Source organism: Phascolarctos cinereus, unplaced genomic scaffold, assembly GCF_003287225.1.
Source record: "Phascolarctos cinereus isolate Bilbo 61053 unplaced genomic scaffold, phaCin_HiC Scaffold_1;HRSCAF=81, whole genome shotgun sequence".
Classification (NCBI taxonomy): Eukaryota; Metazoa; Chordata; class Mammalia; order Diprotodontia; family Phascolarctidae; genus Phascolarctos; species Phascolarctos cinereus.
In genome coordinates, this window is record NW_027555514.1 from 65717511 (window position 1) to 65735166 (window position 17656).

At 32.7% G+C, this 17656-nt stretch overlaps 1 protein-coding gene across 1 annotated transcript in view; it reads right to left on the reverse strand.

The window, feature by feature from the left end:
* The window catches only part of MPP7 (MAGUK p55 scaffold protein 7), a 268281-nt gene that overhangs the window by 51837 nt on the left and 198788 nt on the right, over window positions 1-17656 (reverse strand). The window contains exons 8-11 of the mRNA XM_020990515.2: window positions 16972-17057; window positions 16045-16119; window positions 15611-15807; window positions 9909-9973 (exon numbers count right to left, since the gene is read on the reverse strand). Of these exons, the coding sequence (XP_020846174.1) occupies window positions 9909-9973; window positions 15611-15807; window positions 16045-16119; window positions 16972-17057 (423 nt within the window). The remainder of the gene's footprint in view (window positions 1-9908; window positions 9974-15610; window positions 15808-16044; window positions 16120-16971; window positions 17058-17656) is intronic.

Here is a 17656-nt window from a genome sequence, read left to right on the forward strand (position 1 = left end):
TTTGTTAAATTAACAACACTTTTAGGGCCAATACTAAGTCAAAAGAAAGTTAATTCATCTTCTATATCAAGTTAAGATACAAGGGATTTATGATGTTTATTTTTCTTGCTGCTTATAACTTTATTTTTTCTTACTTCTAAGCAACTACACTGTTAGTTACCAAATGTCTATTTCCTAAATGTAGCATTACCAGAATGTTGCTCCATCCATTTTTACCTCTCTCTCATTTCTTCAACATCCTTTTGTTAAGTTTCCTCCCTTTACACTATAAGCGTGCTCAATTTTCACTTGAACAAACAAAAAGAATTTACTGGGCCCAAATCTCTCAGCCAAATTATTATTCCTTTGCTTTCTTCTTCCTTTAAACACTGAATATCTTTAAGGTACACCCTTTACAAAATCACAGAATCAGGGATCTGCTAAGGCACTCAGAGACCATTGAATCCAATCAATCCCTGAACAACAATCCCCTCCCCCAAACTACTGAACTATTCATCTTACTTGTGCTTGCATCCTCCAGTTGAGGGGAAATTCACTAATTAAGAAACCCATTTTATTATTATGAACTAGCCTCATTATCAAGAAATTCCTCCTTATGTCCTCTCTGCAACTTCCACTGGCCACTCATAAGTTAGCTGTTCGGGGCCAAACTCTTTTTATACAGGGTAACTCTTGAAATGACTGAAGACAGCTGACATATTCCCTGTAAATCTCTTCTCTAGGCAAACATACCCAGTTCTTTCACCAGATCTTCACATGGCACTGTCTTTAGTTCTTGGTTTCTCGCCTCTGAATATTTTCTACTTTGCCTTTATCCCTTCTAAAATGTGGCACTTACAATTTAATACTGGTTGTTTATATTTACTTTTTAAAAACATCTGACGGCAAAGCTGGAGTGTTTTCTCATTATTATCATTTGTTCTTAGAGAGCCTCTAGTGAGTTTCTATCATTTTTTAAAATTAAGAGCATAAAGTAGAAAAGTCACTGATTATCTGAGGAGAAAAAAAAGGCCATATAAACTATTAGAGGCCTTAAAAAAATCTCAGTATTTCAACGTTAACCTTGTAATTTTGAAAACTTTTATCTGAACTCAAGGTACTATAGATACAGCAAAACCTCCTAGCACAAATATATATATTTCTTCAATCTACCTTTCACTATTATTTAGTTCTTGTGTACTCTAAGAATCACATATATTAACTAAAATTTGGTGAATATACAGCTTCTGGAATAGTACAATTGTAACTGTTAAAATCCTTTATGTCAAATCCACTGAGCCTATTCGTGTATAAAGTTCCATGCTCTTTCATTCAACATCGGGACATGCTGATGTGTTTTTAGCCCCACCCCCAAAATAAAACAAAAACAAATATACTAGTAGTTCCAGAAAAAAGCAGCTGAAAGAAAACAAACTATCTTTCATATCCATTTGCTCACCTATATAGGTTCCACTGTTGTTACCAGCACATTCAGCATCTTCTGGGGTGTAAAAGCATACAGAACAAAAGCCAAGAAATAAAGCAGAACAGTTAGATGCCCAGCCACAGATGCAAAGAAAAAATTTTAAAATTAAATAAAATAAGTTTCTTAAAATAATCATGTAAAGCATAGCATAGAAAAGCGCTTACCAAGCAGCACTGTTTAAGCATAAAAGATGTTTTATGGTATCAGCTGGAGAAACTTTAAAATTTATCATGCAAACTGATGTTTTCCAATTTTCGATAGTGTTTCTCTGAAAGCATCCCTACTGATTTTAAATAATTGTTTTCCTTTTCACATTTAAGAAAATTCTGGCACTTAAAAAAAAGTCACTTTCATAAATAAGGTTTGTTTGCTTTTTTAAATGAGACAGCAATTTTATATTGGCTCACTGGATTAGACAGAAAGGTTATGATTATAAACATCCTTTCAGTTAATATTACATGTACTGAATAAAAACCAAAGATATACTATATTAAAAAGGGACTATTTTAATGTATTTATAGGAAAGGATGAAATAACCTTCAAGAACCCTGCATTAATATTCTAGTGAATAATAGGGACAGAAAAAATAAAACTACTTAACACATTAAGTTTATTATTTTAGCTTAAAAAAAACACAATGTTCCTGATGACAACATCAGTGCAAAGAAGTCAAATATTCCTAATGCACTGACTAACATTTATTTGTGAATACCAAAGTAAAATATCCAGCAGTATTTCATACTGCTTTCCCTCACATGCGGGACAAAAGATTAGATACAAAAATTTTTCCTACTTCTTTTAAAAACCTTAAAGGTCTACCTCAATATGCTTGGTGTTATAAAGTCAATATAAAAGTTTTAGATGTATAACATAATAATCTCCTATAAACTTTGAACCATATTCAATTTAATCCCAAACACATGTTCACCAAATAAAATTACTGAGCTATGCAGGGAAACTTTTATACATGTACCTTCAATTTCCTCTGAGAAGCACAAAAAGAAAGGGGAAGGAAATGATTAAATGTGCTGAAATACAATTAAAGAATGAAGACGTTACATCTAGCAAGAAAAAAAAATGCACCTACCACACTCAACAGTTTCCTCATCTTAGAAGAGCCAAAAAGGAAAACAAATGTTTTAAATTTTTCAAATTATCCAACAAATAGATAAGAGTTTATATAAATGTAGCAAAAAGAAAAAATTTTAAACGATCTAAAAAGGCTGTAGAGCTTAATAATAAGAACACAATAAACCTAATAGAATCAGCCCAAGCGAAATGAAATTAAATTAAATCAAATAATGAGATGCACTCACAAGGCTTCTTCAAAGTATTTATCAATGAAAGGGGATACAGGATTCCATTCATAGCTATAGGGCAACTTTGGTTACAAGGAATTTCAGGTAGTAAAATTATGAGATATTTATAGATAAAAATAGTGAGACGCATTATAGGAGTTGAGAGGCTAATCACCTCATTTTACAGATGAGAGAAATGAGGCCCATGGTGGTTAAGTGACTTGGCTAAGGTCATAAAGATATTAAGTAACAAAGCCAGGGTTCTTTCTACTATTCCATACCACAGAAACACACATGGCCCCACCCCACCTGAAATTCTTAATATTTTTGAGTATCCCAACATATAACAAAATACTTTTTTAAAAAAGTTATTCCACAGATCAAAAAACAAATAAATTTTTACTGTAACAGTCTGATTTTGTATATTGGTAACTAGAAGACAAATAGTAGGCTAACCCAATTCCCAAATTACTAATAGTAGAACTAAATAAATAACACAATTAAGTAATCAGGTTTGACTTCTGACTTGCCTGCAGTAGTTGCAGCATCTAATAAATAGGGGGTCACAGGAGTCAAATTTGGTCACTGAATAGCACATTGTAGGGCATGTGGGGACATAAGAGTAGAGGTTAGATTAGCAGTTCTCTCTTTTTTTGCCTGACAATTGTACTGTCATGTGATGGACAGAAGAAAAAAGAAGTATTTGAGAAAATGAAATAAATGGTCATTCCTAGTGAGACTGTATGTGCCTCATTAGTCAGTTAAAGATTCAGATGCATCAAACCAGCATAAATGAATTACCAAATATTACTTCATATTACACAATGGGGTACCTAAAACCACTGGATTATTTCTTTACCTTTTAGATAGCACTAAGATACCACATCACAGTAAAAATTAGCCACTGGGACAAACTGGAATTGGATTTTGAAGGTTAGGAACTCGAGATACAAAGGCAAGAAGAAATAGATATGCATGTTCAATAAAGTAAGATAAGCAATTTTATTTTTAGGCATTCCTGGAAATTGTGCCAAAATGAAGACTGTGATAAAATAGATCTTATTTTCTCTTAGCAGCAGTGTTATATTTTGTATCAAAGATTTAATATCAAATAAATTATGAATATCCTCAACTATTTTATCAGAAAAAAAAGATGTAGCAACTAGAAAACTGTATTTTAATAGTATGTTTCAATGGACACAAATACATCCCATGCATCTCACACTTCCCAATGTACGTAAAATATGCTATGCCACATAAAAACAAGAAACTACTGCATCACAAGTTTGACAATTAAATTAATGCTCTACCTAATACACTAGAATTTTTATCTCTTTCTTAGTATTTCTTCTCTTTCAAATCTTAGGATTTAACAACTTTCTGTGAGGAATAATATGGATGGCCTACATCAGTTAAAGAAGTTGCCCATGGATCTCAAATGTTTCCAAACCCATAAACAGCCAAGGATATAAACAATCAGTTCGCAAAAGAGAAAACACAAAGGTCCAATAATGGAAAAATTGGAGGTCTCACATTAATCTCTTAAAAACAGTTAACAACAACAACAACAAACTCCAAAATAAAAAAATATAAAGAAAACCCCAAGAGGGTTTACAAAGTCAGTCTTAACTGCGCTCGAACCTAATGTTCACTACACACCTGGATCTTTCCAGCTTAACAGACCTGTGAAACTTTTGTCTAATGTCTTTAATATAATCCTCGTTTCCACTCACTAATTTTAAAAATTCCTATGATGATACATTTTATGTTCTCAGGTGAACATCTCATTGTTTAAAATTATGCTGGCTACTGATCCATTATTATATAGGAAAATTTATATTACTCTGACATAATGTAATAACTATATAACACTTATATTATTATAATTTATATTACTACTGCATCTTCAATTAAAGCAAAGAAATTGACAGCACCATTTCATTTCTTGGACACTATCAGAGCTCTGTTGGTCAATCGATGTCCATGACAGCAAAAATGGAAAAAACCATTTATCTATGGAATTTACTGCAATGGTTGTAGTGTTTACATTCCATGTTGAAAGATACATCTGGTGTTACTGGCCAGTGGAGTGATTATTTCCTCTAAAGTGTCTATCATCTGTCAGTGCATATAATATTACTTATTTCAACACAGACCACACTAGTCAGAGTATCCTGCTGAACAGGTCAAGGTTAAAATTTCAATTTCCATATGGGTCAATTAGTTTCTCAGAGCACAAAACAAATTAAAATAATAAAAAATTAAATTAAATTAAAAATCCAAGCATTTCATGGCTACAGAAAATACAGTTAGCCCTGATAAATTATTTCATATGGATATGGCACTGGTCACAAATAGGACTTTGCCAGAGAGTTTATGGCTCAAATTAAACCACTGAAACTGGGGAAATATCACAGTACATATACCCTGATAATGGCTCAGAAGCAGCATCTTCAAATGTTAAGTACAACACTGAGACTTTACATGCAATGAGGGAAATCTTTCCTTTTGCACTCAACTAGTAGAAACAGTGAACTTAATGACTCTACTGCCCATCATCTCCTTCCACCCTCAAATGTTTTCTCAGAATGCATTTCAGTTGGCTTGACAAAGGGGAAAAAAATCCAACTTAACTAAGGTTATTTCTTCTCAAAGAAAAACACACACACACACAAAGAAATAAATACACAGCAATACAAGAACAAAATGCTGAGTAGACAAAATTGACACTATATTCTAAATGGTCTAATTTATTTGTGAATTAACGATATGCGTGAGAGTACAAATGAACTTAAGCCAACATGCTGGCAGCAAGGAGCTGACTAAACTTGAAAAATCTTATTGCAACAAGCTGTAAAGTCCTGCTTTATATTATTCTTAAATGCTTGGCCTTCCAAAAAATTGGTAACATGCACAATACATTCATTCTTTGACTAAATGTTTAAATTCTTTTGTTGGCAGAATGTGGTCTTCAATCCACAAAATGCTTGTCTTTGGATAAACTGAGTTACATCTTGTTTGAATGAACACCATTTGGCTGCAGTTAAATATTTCCTCTTACCCATGTGGTGCCGATCACATATGGTTAAATCAAAACTAGAATAAGATATATTTTATGTTTTTGCTTTTGAATACTCATAAAGTGAATAAAGTGATGCTTTTGTTACAATAATTCCATAAGAACTACATTTAGAAGCAGCAACTCACAATGAATGTTTTTCAAGAGGTCATGTTTATAAATTTCTTCCTAATTATTTATATTTTGATAGTTTCCTTTAGCTAAAGCAAGTTAAGAGTTGTAAATAGATCCACAGTAGAATCTTCTGCTGTAAAATACACCATATGAAAATGGTATATTTTTCTTCTTCTTGGAGACCACCCATATTGGAGTTTAAATACAAAGTATATACTACTAAAGTAAAAGAAAAATTAATATTTGTGACATAAGAAGGCTATGTTTCATCTGATATACATACAATTCAATATGCAGAAACAAAATAATATTTTGAGAATTTTCTAAATAATCAAAGAAAATGCTTCCAAAAAAAGAATAGATGACATGTTACTTTATATACATAAGTGAACTGTAAAAACAAATAAGCTTCAGAAAGGCAATCATACATGATGTATTTTAAATTATATAAATCCCAGGAACATAAGCTGCCAAGTTTTCCATCTTGAAGGATTTCTACATGCTACTTGAGACACAGAATATGCTTTTACTCATTTGCAGAAGACAAGTTATATCTCTTATGTAATAAACCACAAGCTGGTCCTATCAAAAAATATTATTATATCACTGTCTTAAAGCCCAGTTATAGCTAAACTCTTTAGTGAATTTATCATTAAATCGCTAGAATAAAATCTGAGCAAAAATATGTCTGAAAATACTTTTCTTTTTGAACAGGCAATTCTCACTTTCTCCAAGAACTTGATTGTTCTGGAATACCAAAGAGCAAGTTTCTAAGATTTAGGCTTATTTTAATGTTAAGAGTTAATAATAAATTGCAAGCAAGAGTCTTTTGGGTAAACAAACTACTTTCTAAGTACAAATGAGTAACTCCAAGATTACACTCATTCTTGTTGCACAAAGGCAAAAAGGAACAACAGTAATTGATTTTATACTTGAATGACGTCATGCTTTTTTCCAGCTCCAGCTCTAGTTAGACTATAGAGTTGCTAATGATATCCTTGATCTAAACATTTGGAAGGTAAGCCTCCAAATTAATCATAGCAGAGATGATAATACCTGGAAATGTGACAACACCGTAACAAGCTGATTAGTCATTCCTTATTCTTTACTTAGACGTTGATATTAATGGTACCCTTCTAAGTCACATTTTAATTGGCCAGTTTGCATAGAATTTAGCATAGCGTTAAACTTTAGTGAAAACATATTCAAAACATAATGTATTTTATAATCTTACTCATTATTGGCATTTCGTTTAATGTCATTGGCTAATCTGAACATATCCACATATGTATATGTATATGTATAATAACACACATATGTACACATACACACAGGTAAAGGCAGGCCTCAATTTCCACATGCAAAATATATAAAGATATAAGTATGGTTATCATTACAAATTTGCTTTTCAAAAACTTCTAGACATAAATATTCTAGAATCATATTCCTGCAAACAACTGTACAGTACAGACCTTGAAGGATGCCTTAAATTCTATTCTAATAAATTTTCGAACATAATAAAAATATTCCATGAACAATGGGCACATTTTCCTATCAATACACCAATTATAAAGTAGGTATAAGAGAAGGTACAGTATTATGTGAAATAAGGGCATGATAATATTAACTACTGCTAAAAGCCAATACTTCAAAATATTCATGGTCAAAGATATGAGAACATTTCATAAGAAAGGATTTAAGGGAAAGTCACTAGTTGAATGAAGGCACAATACCAATTGCAAAAGTTTCATGATAAAGTGCTTTCAAACACCACTATCAATCATGTGAACCAGGGCAGAGATTTCAGCAGCAGTAATTTGGTTGATTTATTTTTAATTTCAAGGGAGTTTGGTATATAGCAAACACCATGGCTGTATTCTGTTCTAGATGGACTGTCCTGTTGATTTTCATAGAAAATCACTAAGTTTATCAGCTCTTTAAGGAAAAAGACAATTTTTCTTACATGTTCATTATTTTTAATTAGATATATTTTCTGTGTTCTGCATACACCGGACAGTCAACAAATGCTGACAGACTTATTGGTCATCCTCACTGCAAATGATTAAACAGAAATAAGATCTACACTCAATAACAAATGAGCCCTCCAGGGGGACATCATTAGGGAAAAAACATAAATGACATTCAAGAAGGAAGCATAAGAACATTAGAGGCAGCAAGGTACCAAGACAGAGCAGCAAATAAGATGAAACTCTGAATAAAACCATGTTTAAAAGGCCTTCATTACCCACCCTTCTCTTTCCCAAATAAATATACTTCAGATTTTATTTATAAACTGAAGATTAAGTCTATACTTTCTTTATAATAATTTGAACAAAGGAATACATTATCAAAAGCTACAGATAAAGTTAGGGGAAAAAATCAGCAAATTTGTCTTAATTTCAAGATTTCATGCTATTTTAATTCTAGATGTAAACAGGCATTAAAAAAACAAGCTCATTTGTCTAATTAAAATATATATATATCATAACTCAGATATCAAAAACAAATCACCTCTTGATATGTCCCACCCCCATTAAAATTTCTTGAGGATAAAATCTTAAGAAACCTTCTGGCCATTTGATTTAAATTGGTGCCAAGTATGCCAAAATAGCTTTCCAATGTGACTCAAAAGGTAAACAAAGTTGGGGCCCTGAAAGGAAGAGAATTCCAGATGTGATAATTATGTTAAAAATTCTCTATTTTGTTAGAAGGGGGTTGAATGATGACCAATTTTGTGGAATACTACTTAAGAGGTTATATCTAAAATTTAAGTTTTCTTTCAGTAGATAAGCAGATTTGAATCAAAAGTAGTAGGAAACTTTTTCAACTAAATTTTAAATATTTCTGATGTTAGAATATATGTGGTAATGGATAATAGGTGCTTTTCTGTCTGAATTTAGAGGAGCAGGAACAAGAAGACTTTCCAATCAGTGCATTCAATTTGTAAGCACTTTTTTACTTATGAGATTTATATTCTAAGGCAGGTAGTTTAACTCTGTCTAATCCTGAGCTCCCTTTCCTATACATCTCTATAAATGACGGAAGATAACAGGAGATGATGTAACAATAACACAGGTATTGGTGCAAAATTTCTGGGCAAAGAATACACTTATCTATATTTCTTTATTCATTTCGCCTCAAAGTGAATTTTACCCTCAAACTCCTATATTGAAACAAAGATCCAAGGCTTGAGGTCAGGGCAGGGAAGTATAAGAGGGATAAAGAGAAACATATTCTATACCTTTTAGCAGCCACTTTCACTGATTCTAAGATGGTAGATTTGGGTTTGGAAGTAGCCATAAATGTCTAAACTTCTCAATTTATGGATGAAGACAGTGAAGCTCCAAAAGGTGACTTGCTCAAAGACACATAGGTAGTATGATACAGGACTAGAACCCAATTACCTTGGACTCCAAATATAGCACTCTCTACCACATTACTATGATTTCTGATTATTTTACTATTTTATTTATGGGTGCTAGCTGGATGTGATGGAATGCATGTTCAGCATATTTGGGAATAGGAAGGTAGCTGGACAAGATTACTAAGGAAAAATAGGTGTAAAAAATATTTTCTAAAGAACCCTAGGGCTTTAAAATTTTTTCTGACATTATCAGGGAATATTATACTTAACATTTACAAAAAAATTACATTTTTAAAACATCAAAGTTCAGACTATAAGTAATTTTTAAAAATTTATTTAAAAGAAAACTCTACCACTGTGAGTTATTCTGAAAGGCACATCCTTTCTTGACCTATTCCTCTCCCTTACCACCATTATCATGACAATACTTCAACTGGTTAAAATAAACACTCTCAAAAAGTGAATTTCACAACTGAAGATGGATGATTCAAAAGCTCTTCAAAAGGTATAGAAGCTCTTGGTTTGTTACAAGAACTTGTTTTAAAAGTAAGAAATAAACAGCAGGGTCTAGTCTCCCAACAAACTTACATGATTTCCGGTTAGAAATTTTCAGAGGCTGAACTAATGCTTCTGGTCGCTTTAGTGCAAATCTCCTGGAAATGGGGAGAGAAATATAAATGAACCCATTCATTTTCTTTCTTTTTTTTATTAACAGTTTTCATTTTTATTATACTTCCTCACAATAAAGGAGTAATGAGCTCATTCCACTCCAATGTTCTGTATCTTAATATTTCCTACCCTGATTGCTTAGTGATTGCAACTTGTATTCATGGGCAAACTGTTGATTTTGAATGAATCTTGAACCGCAAAACCCAGTAGAATCCCTTTTTTTCATTTTTATTCCACCGCCCTCCCCAGCCTTTACTTTCTAGAGATAACCTATCCATTTTAGCCAGTGCCAACTGTGAGGCAGAGAGAGGGTAGAACAAGAAAAGTAGTCTTATCTTTACAAGCATAATTGATATATTACTCCCCATCTCAAGGCATGGGTAAGAGGAGGAAGAAATAGAATTCGGAAGTCAAAACTTTCAAAAAAGAAATGCTATTTTTTGTGCATAATTGGTAAATGGTTAAGAAAAATAAATAAAAATATATTAAAAAGAAGTAGTCTAAGTCTATAAGCAAATGTTATTAATATTTGTTATTAACTTCCTGAAGAAACTAATCAAGTGGAGTCAAATAGAGGCTTGTGATCAAGTGATGAAACTGACTCTGACTTGTAGGCTATCATTACAGATTATCACTGGTGCCTATGTCTTCTATCTCCTTCCCTAGAGTTAAAAGAGAGAATGGAAGGCTGGATAGTGTCCAAGAGTCACAGAATTCTATAACAATCATGGCTGGAAAGTCTTTTAGATTTTTTTTCATTTAAGAATTTTTTAAAAAAATTTTAAATACTTTTAAAGTATTGAGTTCCAAATTCTATACCTATCTCCCTCCCCTCCCCCTTCCCTGATTTAGTAAGCAATCAGATACAGGCTACACATGTGCAATTATGTAAAACATTTCCATGTCAATCATTTTGCACAAGAAGACTCAAATAAAAGAAAAAAAGAAAGAAAGAAAGAAAGTGAGAAATAGTATGATTTAATTATATTCAATTAATATCAGTTCTGTCTTTGGAGGTGGATAGCATTAGTCCTTTGTCATGGATCGCTATATGGCTGAGAATAGTTAAGCTGTTCACAGTTCTTCATTTAACAATATTGCTATTACTGTGTATGATGTTCTTCTGGTTCTGTTCACTTCACTACATATCAGTTCGTGTAAGTCTTTTCAGGATTTTCTGAAATCATCCTGCTTGTCATTTCTTACAGCACAATAATATTCCATTACAATCATATACCACAGCTTATTTAGCCATTCCCCAACTGATGGGCATCCCTTCGATTTCCAATTCTCAGCCACCACAAAAAATATATATATATTCTTAGCCACCACAAAAAAAAATTATAAATATTTCTGTACAATTAGATCCTTTTCCTTTTTTTGGATGTATTTGGGATATGGACTTAGCAATGGCATCACTGGATCACTGGATCAAATGGTATGCATAGTTTTATAGCCCTTTGGGTATAGTTCCAAATGGTTCTCCAGAATGGCTGAATCAGTTCACAACTCCACCAACAGTGGATTAGTGTCCCAGTTTGCCACATCCCCTTCAACATCTAACATTTCCTTTTTTGCAATATTAGCCATTCTGATAGGTGTGCAGTGGTACCTCAGAGTTGTTTTAATTTGCATGTATCTAATCAATAGTGATTTAGGGCATTTTTCCATATAGACTATATGTAACTTTGATTTTTTTTGTCTGAAAATGCCTGTTCATATTCTTTGACCATTTATCAATTGGGGAATGACTTGTACTTTCATAAATTTGACTCAGTTCTCTATATATTTGAGAAATGAGGCCTTTATCACAGATACCTATTGCAAATTTCCTCCCCAATTTTCAGCTTTCCTTATAATTTTGCTTGCCATTGGTTTTGTTTGTACAAAAACTTAATTCTAAATGATCAAAATTATCTATTTTACATTTTATAATGTTCTCTGTATCTTCTTTGTATCTTTCTAAATTCTTCCCTTATCCATAAATCTGACAGATGAACTATTCCATGCTCTTTAATTTGCTTGTGGTATCACCCTTTAGGTATAAATCACGTATCCATTCTGACCTTATCTTGGTATACAGTATGAGATGCTAATCTATACCCAGTTTCTCTGCCATACTGTTATTCAATTTCCCCAGCAATTTTTGTCAAATAATGAATTTTGTTCCAAAAGCTTGGATCTTCAGGTTCCTCATGTACTAGCTTACTATGGTCATTTACTATAATGCATTTTGTACCTAACCTATTCCACTGATCCACCACTCTATTTCTTAGCTAGTACCAATTGTTTTCATAATTACTGCTTTATAATACAGTTTGAGATCTGGTATGGCTAGACCACCTTCTTTCATATTTTTTTTCACTAATTCTCTTGATACCCTTGAGCTTTTGTTCTTCCAGATGAATTTCATTATTATTTTTTCTAGCTCTATAAAATAATTTTTGGATAATGTGACTGGTATGGCACCGAATAAATAGATTGTTAGATAGAACTGTGATTTATATTATATTGGTTTGGACGACCTATGAGTAATTAATGTTTTTTCAATTGTTTAGATATGACTTTATTTTTGTGAAATGTGTTCTATAGTTGTATTTATATAATTCCCGGATTTGTGTTGGCAGGTAGACTCACAAGTATTTTATATTGTCTATAGTTATTTTAAATGGAATTTTTCTTTCTAACTCTTACTGCTGGACTTTGTTGGTAATATATAGAGATGCTGATGATTTATGTGGTTTATTTTGTATACTGCAGCTTTGCTAAAGTTGTTAATAATTTCAAGTAGTTTTTTTAGTTGATTCTCTAGGATTTTCTACATATAACATTATATCATCTCAAAGTGATACTTTTGTTTCCTCATTGCTTATTCTAATTCCTTTAATTTATTTTTTTTTCTTATTGATATAGATAACACTTCTAGTACAATATTAAATAACAGATGTAATAATGGACAGCCTTGCTTCACCCCTGATTGTACTGGTAAAGGCTTCTAGCTTATCTCCATTACGGATAATGCTTGTTGATGGTTTTGGATAAATATTACTTATCATTTTAAAGTTGGCTCCATTTATTCCTATGCTCTCTAATGTTTTCAGTAGGAATGAATGCTGTATTTTGTCAAAGGCTTTTTCTGCATCTATTGAGATAATCATACGATTTCTGTTGGCTTTGTTACTGATGTGGTCAATTATGCTGACGGTTTTCCTAATGTTGAACTAGCCTTGCATTTCTGGCATAAATACCACTTGATCATAGTGTGTGATCCTTGTGATATATTGCTATACTTTCTTTGCTAGCATTTTATTTAATTTTTTGCATCAATATTCATTAGGAAAATTGGTCTATAACTTTTTTCTCTGTTTTGGCTCTTCCTGGTTTGGAGATCAGCACCATATTTGTGTCATAAAAGGAATTTGGTAGGACTCCTCTTCTGCCTATCTTTCCAAACAGTTTATAGAGTGTTGGGATTAATTGTTCTTTAAATGTTTGATAGAATTCTCTTGTAAATCCATCTGGTCCTGGGGACTTTTTCTTAGGAAATTCATTAATGGCTTGTTCAGTTTCTTTTTTTAAGACTGGGTTATTTAAACATTTTATTTCTTCTTCTGTTAATCGAGGTAACTTATATTTTTGTAGATAATCATATCATTTAGATTATCAAATTCATTGGCATATATTTGGGCAAAATAGCTTGTAATAATTGTCTTAATTTCCTCTTCACTGGTGGCAAATTCACCCCTTTCATTTTTGATACTAGTCATTTGGTTTTCTTTCCTTTTTTTTTTTTAAACAAAATTAACCAATGGTTTATCTATTTTTTTTCCATAAAACTAGTTTCTAGTTTTATTCATTAGTTCAATGGTTTCCTTACTTTCAATTTTATTCACCTCTCCTTTGATTTTCAGGATTTCCAGTTTGGTGTTTAATTGGGGATTTTAAATTTGTTCTTTTTTTAGCTTTGTTACTTGCATGCCCAATTCACTGATCTGCCTTTTCTCTATTTTACTAATATAAGCAATTAAGAGATATAAAATTTCCCTTAAGTACTGCTTCAGCTGTATCCCATAAATTTTGGTATGCTGTCTCACTGTTGTCATTTTCTTTAGTGAAATTATCGATTGTTTCTATGATTTGTTCTTTGACCAACTTTTTTTTTAGGATTAGATTATTTAATTTCCAATTAATTTTTTCATCTCTTTCCACTGTCCATTATTGAATGTAATTTTTATTGCATTATGATCTGAAAAGGATGCATTTACTGTTTTTGCCTTTCTGCATTTGGTTGTGAGGTTTTTATGCCCTAATACATAGTCAATTTTTATGTAGATGCCATGTAGTGCTGAGAAAAAGGTATATTCCATTCTATTCCCGTTCAGTTTTCTTCAGAGATCTATCATATCTAACTTCTCCAGAATTTTATTCACCCCCTTAACTTTTTTGTTTACTTTTTGATTAGATTTATCTAGTTCTGAGAGGAGAAAATTGAGATCCCCCACAAGTATACTTTTATTATCTATTTCCTCCTGTAACTCATTCAATTTCTTAAAAAATTTAGATACTATACCATTTAGTATATATATGTTTAGAACTGATATGACTTCTTTCTCTATGGTACCTTTCAGTAAGATATAGTTTCCTTCTTTACCTCTTTTAATTAGATCTGGTTTTGCTTTTGCTTTGTCTAAGATCATGACTGTTACCCCTGCTTTCTTTATTTCAGCAGAAGCATAACACATTCTGCTCAAGTCCCTTACCTTTACATTGTGTGTATCTCTGTGCTTCAAATGTGTTTCTTGTAAACAACATATTGTAGGATTCTGGTTTTTAATATATTCTGCTATCCATTTCTGTTTTATGGGTGAGTTCAGAAAGGCAAGGCCTCACTGGTGGATTGCTCCAGGTTTGGACCTTTGCTGCAGGCCCCCCGCTGTGAGGCTGGCTGCTGCTGCTGCTGCTGCTCTTGGCTCCCCTCTCACCCCAGTGAGACAGATCTTTCCCGCTGGGCTGGTAAGCTGCTTCCCTCCTCCTAGACCAATTCTGAGGCAATTTTCTAGTTGTTTGGAGGGGAATTTGGGAGAGCTTCAGAAGGTCTCTTACCCATGCCACCATCCTGGCACCAAAAGTACCCCATTCATTTTCTATAGATCACAGATTAATAAAAATAATACAAGAATATGGAATTTTTAAAAACAAACCACTAATAGTTACAAGCAATAAAAATAATAGAAATTATTCAAGTTGAGAAATGAAGCCACCAGATTACACTTCTGCTGAATAGGACAGAAAAAGGCTGTAGCATTTACTTGTACCTAGTATGTCACTATAGTTCTCACAATGATGTGCTATTTTGCACATTGTTCTGTATACTTCCAAATTAGGATTAGGAGCAGTCTATCACTTTGAGTCACTATATGTACATACCAGACTAAGGAAATGCAAGTTCCAAAAGCTAAAGTGTCCAAATTAAGCAACTAAGATCCTAGAAATGGTTTCTCACCTTAGAATAAAAACTCTGATGAGTTAACAAGTTGTTCCAATGACGGAAAAATAATGTATTTCAGAGAATACAATAGGGCTCAGTATAAGAAAAACAACAGTGTTCCTCAGCAGCTCACCTTTCCTGGAAATGTTTTGAAGGGATCAAACCTGCTCGAGGATTGGCATCACCTTCATGTTTGGCTTGCCACCAGGTTGCATCATCCTGGCTCATGATCTGAAGGATATCTCCCTTCTTGAAAGAAAGTCCAGCTTCTTTACATGGAATTGCTTTATCCTCATAAGGATCATAGTCAAATAGGGCTTTGATATACATCTGTAAAAGGCAGAATATTTCAGCTGAATGTTGTATGAAATAAATATAAATATTACATGCATTAAATTGGTCCACTGTTCTTACTCTGATATTGAAGCCACAATAAACTAGGAAAAATATAAGCAAATCATAATGCAGATTTGCTATTGAAATAAAGTAACATGGAATATAAATAAAGTATATGGAATACAATGCTGTTAAAAAGGGGAAAAAAACCCAGCTATAGGTAGTGATTACCTTGCCTTCTTTAGATGGTACATCCTCTTTGATGCTTGGTATAATTTTAAAGGTAATTGCTCCCTGAGATTGAGCCTGATTAAAAAAAAAGAAGAATGAAACAAAAAGATATTATACAAATAGATCTAAGATTTAATAATTTTGTGGCTTTATACTCAGTTATGCCATAATGAGGAAACCATTTCTATAAAAACTCTTATAACTAGAAAAGATTTTAAAGATTTCAAAAAAGTAAAAAGAAAAACATTAAGCATAGCTCATGTGTTTTTACTGTTCATTGTGTGAACTAGTGTTTATGTCTGACTACTTTTTAATCCTTAAATATTTATAAACCACAAAATATTCTCAACATGTAAGAGATAGTGAATACTGAACATAGGTAAATATTGAATATATCTGGTATTATTGAATGTAACAGGAAAGTAACATAAAAGGTAGTTACCATGAGCATATAAAAATAGCCTATAAATAAAGCAAAGAGGCTCACTGTAATTGAATAGAATCCACAAAAGCTTATTGACAAGCATCAGCTGTATTTCTCATAATGAAAAATCTACCTACTTTCTGTGATTACATTTCATTGAATTAAAAGTGTTCATACCATCAATAGTGAGAATTTAGCCAAAGCGATTTTCTAAAGGGAAAATACCCCACAAACTGGACAGGTTTCTTAGACTACTTATTTAATAGGACTTTAAAGAGTCATTTGATTCACAGAATTTTCATAATTGACGAAAAAGTGTTTGGATTTCATGAAACTTCTAAAGGAGTCTTCACAGGTTTAGATAAAGATTAAAATCACAAATTATGGTATGTCTTTGCATAACACCACAGTATTAAACACATCAAGCAATCTAATTTCAATCAAAAGGCATTTCTTTTCACTATGAATTTCTACTGAAATTTAAAAATAATTTTGCTACTTACCAAAATCTGTATTACTTCCTCAGGTCTCTTATCTTCTACTGGAATTCCATTCACTTCCCTGAGTTCATCACCAACATGAATAAGACCTAGAAATTATCAACTTCGTTATAATAAAAAAATATAGTAAAATGGATAAGGAACTGAAAAAGTACCTAAGCAGTTAAGGAATAATCAGAATCCTCTATACTAAACTACATTCAAAAAAGGTACATCTGGGGGATCACAGCCAAGATGGTGGAGTACAGGCTGGGACCCAGTTGAACTTTCCCAACATTCCGCTCTAAATAACTTTAAAATAACACTTCAAATCAAATTTTGGAGTGACAGATCCAACAAAAGGTCAGAGGGAGACATTCTTACACCCTAAGACAACTCAGGAGGTCCAAAGGAGAGGTTTATAACGTCAGGGTGGTTGTGGGCTCAGAGCATGGCAGGAACATCAGCAACGGGCCTTGGAGGTGACTACAATAGCTTCAGGAGCTCTCTGTCCAGGGAGGAGAAGGGTCAAACAACTGAACAAACTGGGGACCCTTGCTGACACTGAGTACAGCTGGTGCTGACTGGCAATTCTATTGCTCATAAAAAGTTCCAGGTTACAATTCCGGGGTGGAGAGGAGCACTAGTACTTGTGGCTGCAGAGGAACAGGAATCCTTCCTAGGTAAAAACCAAAGTACAGACCAGAAA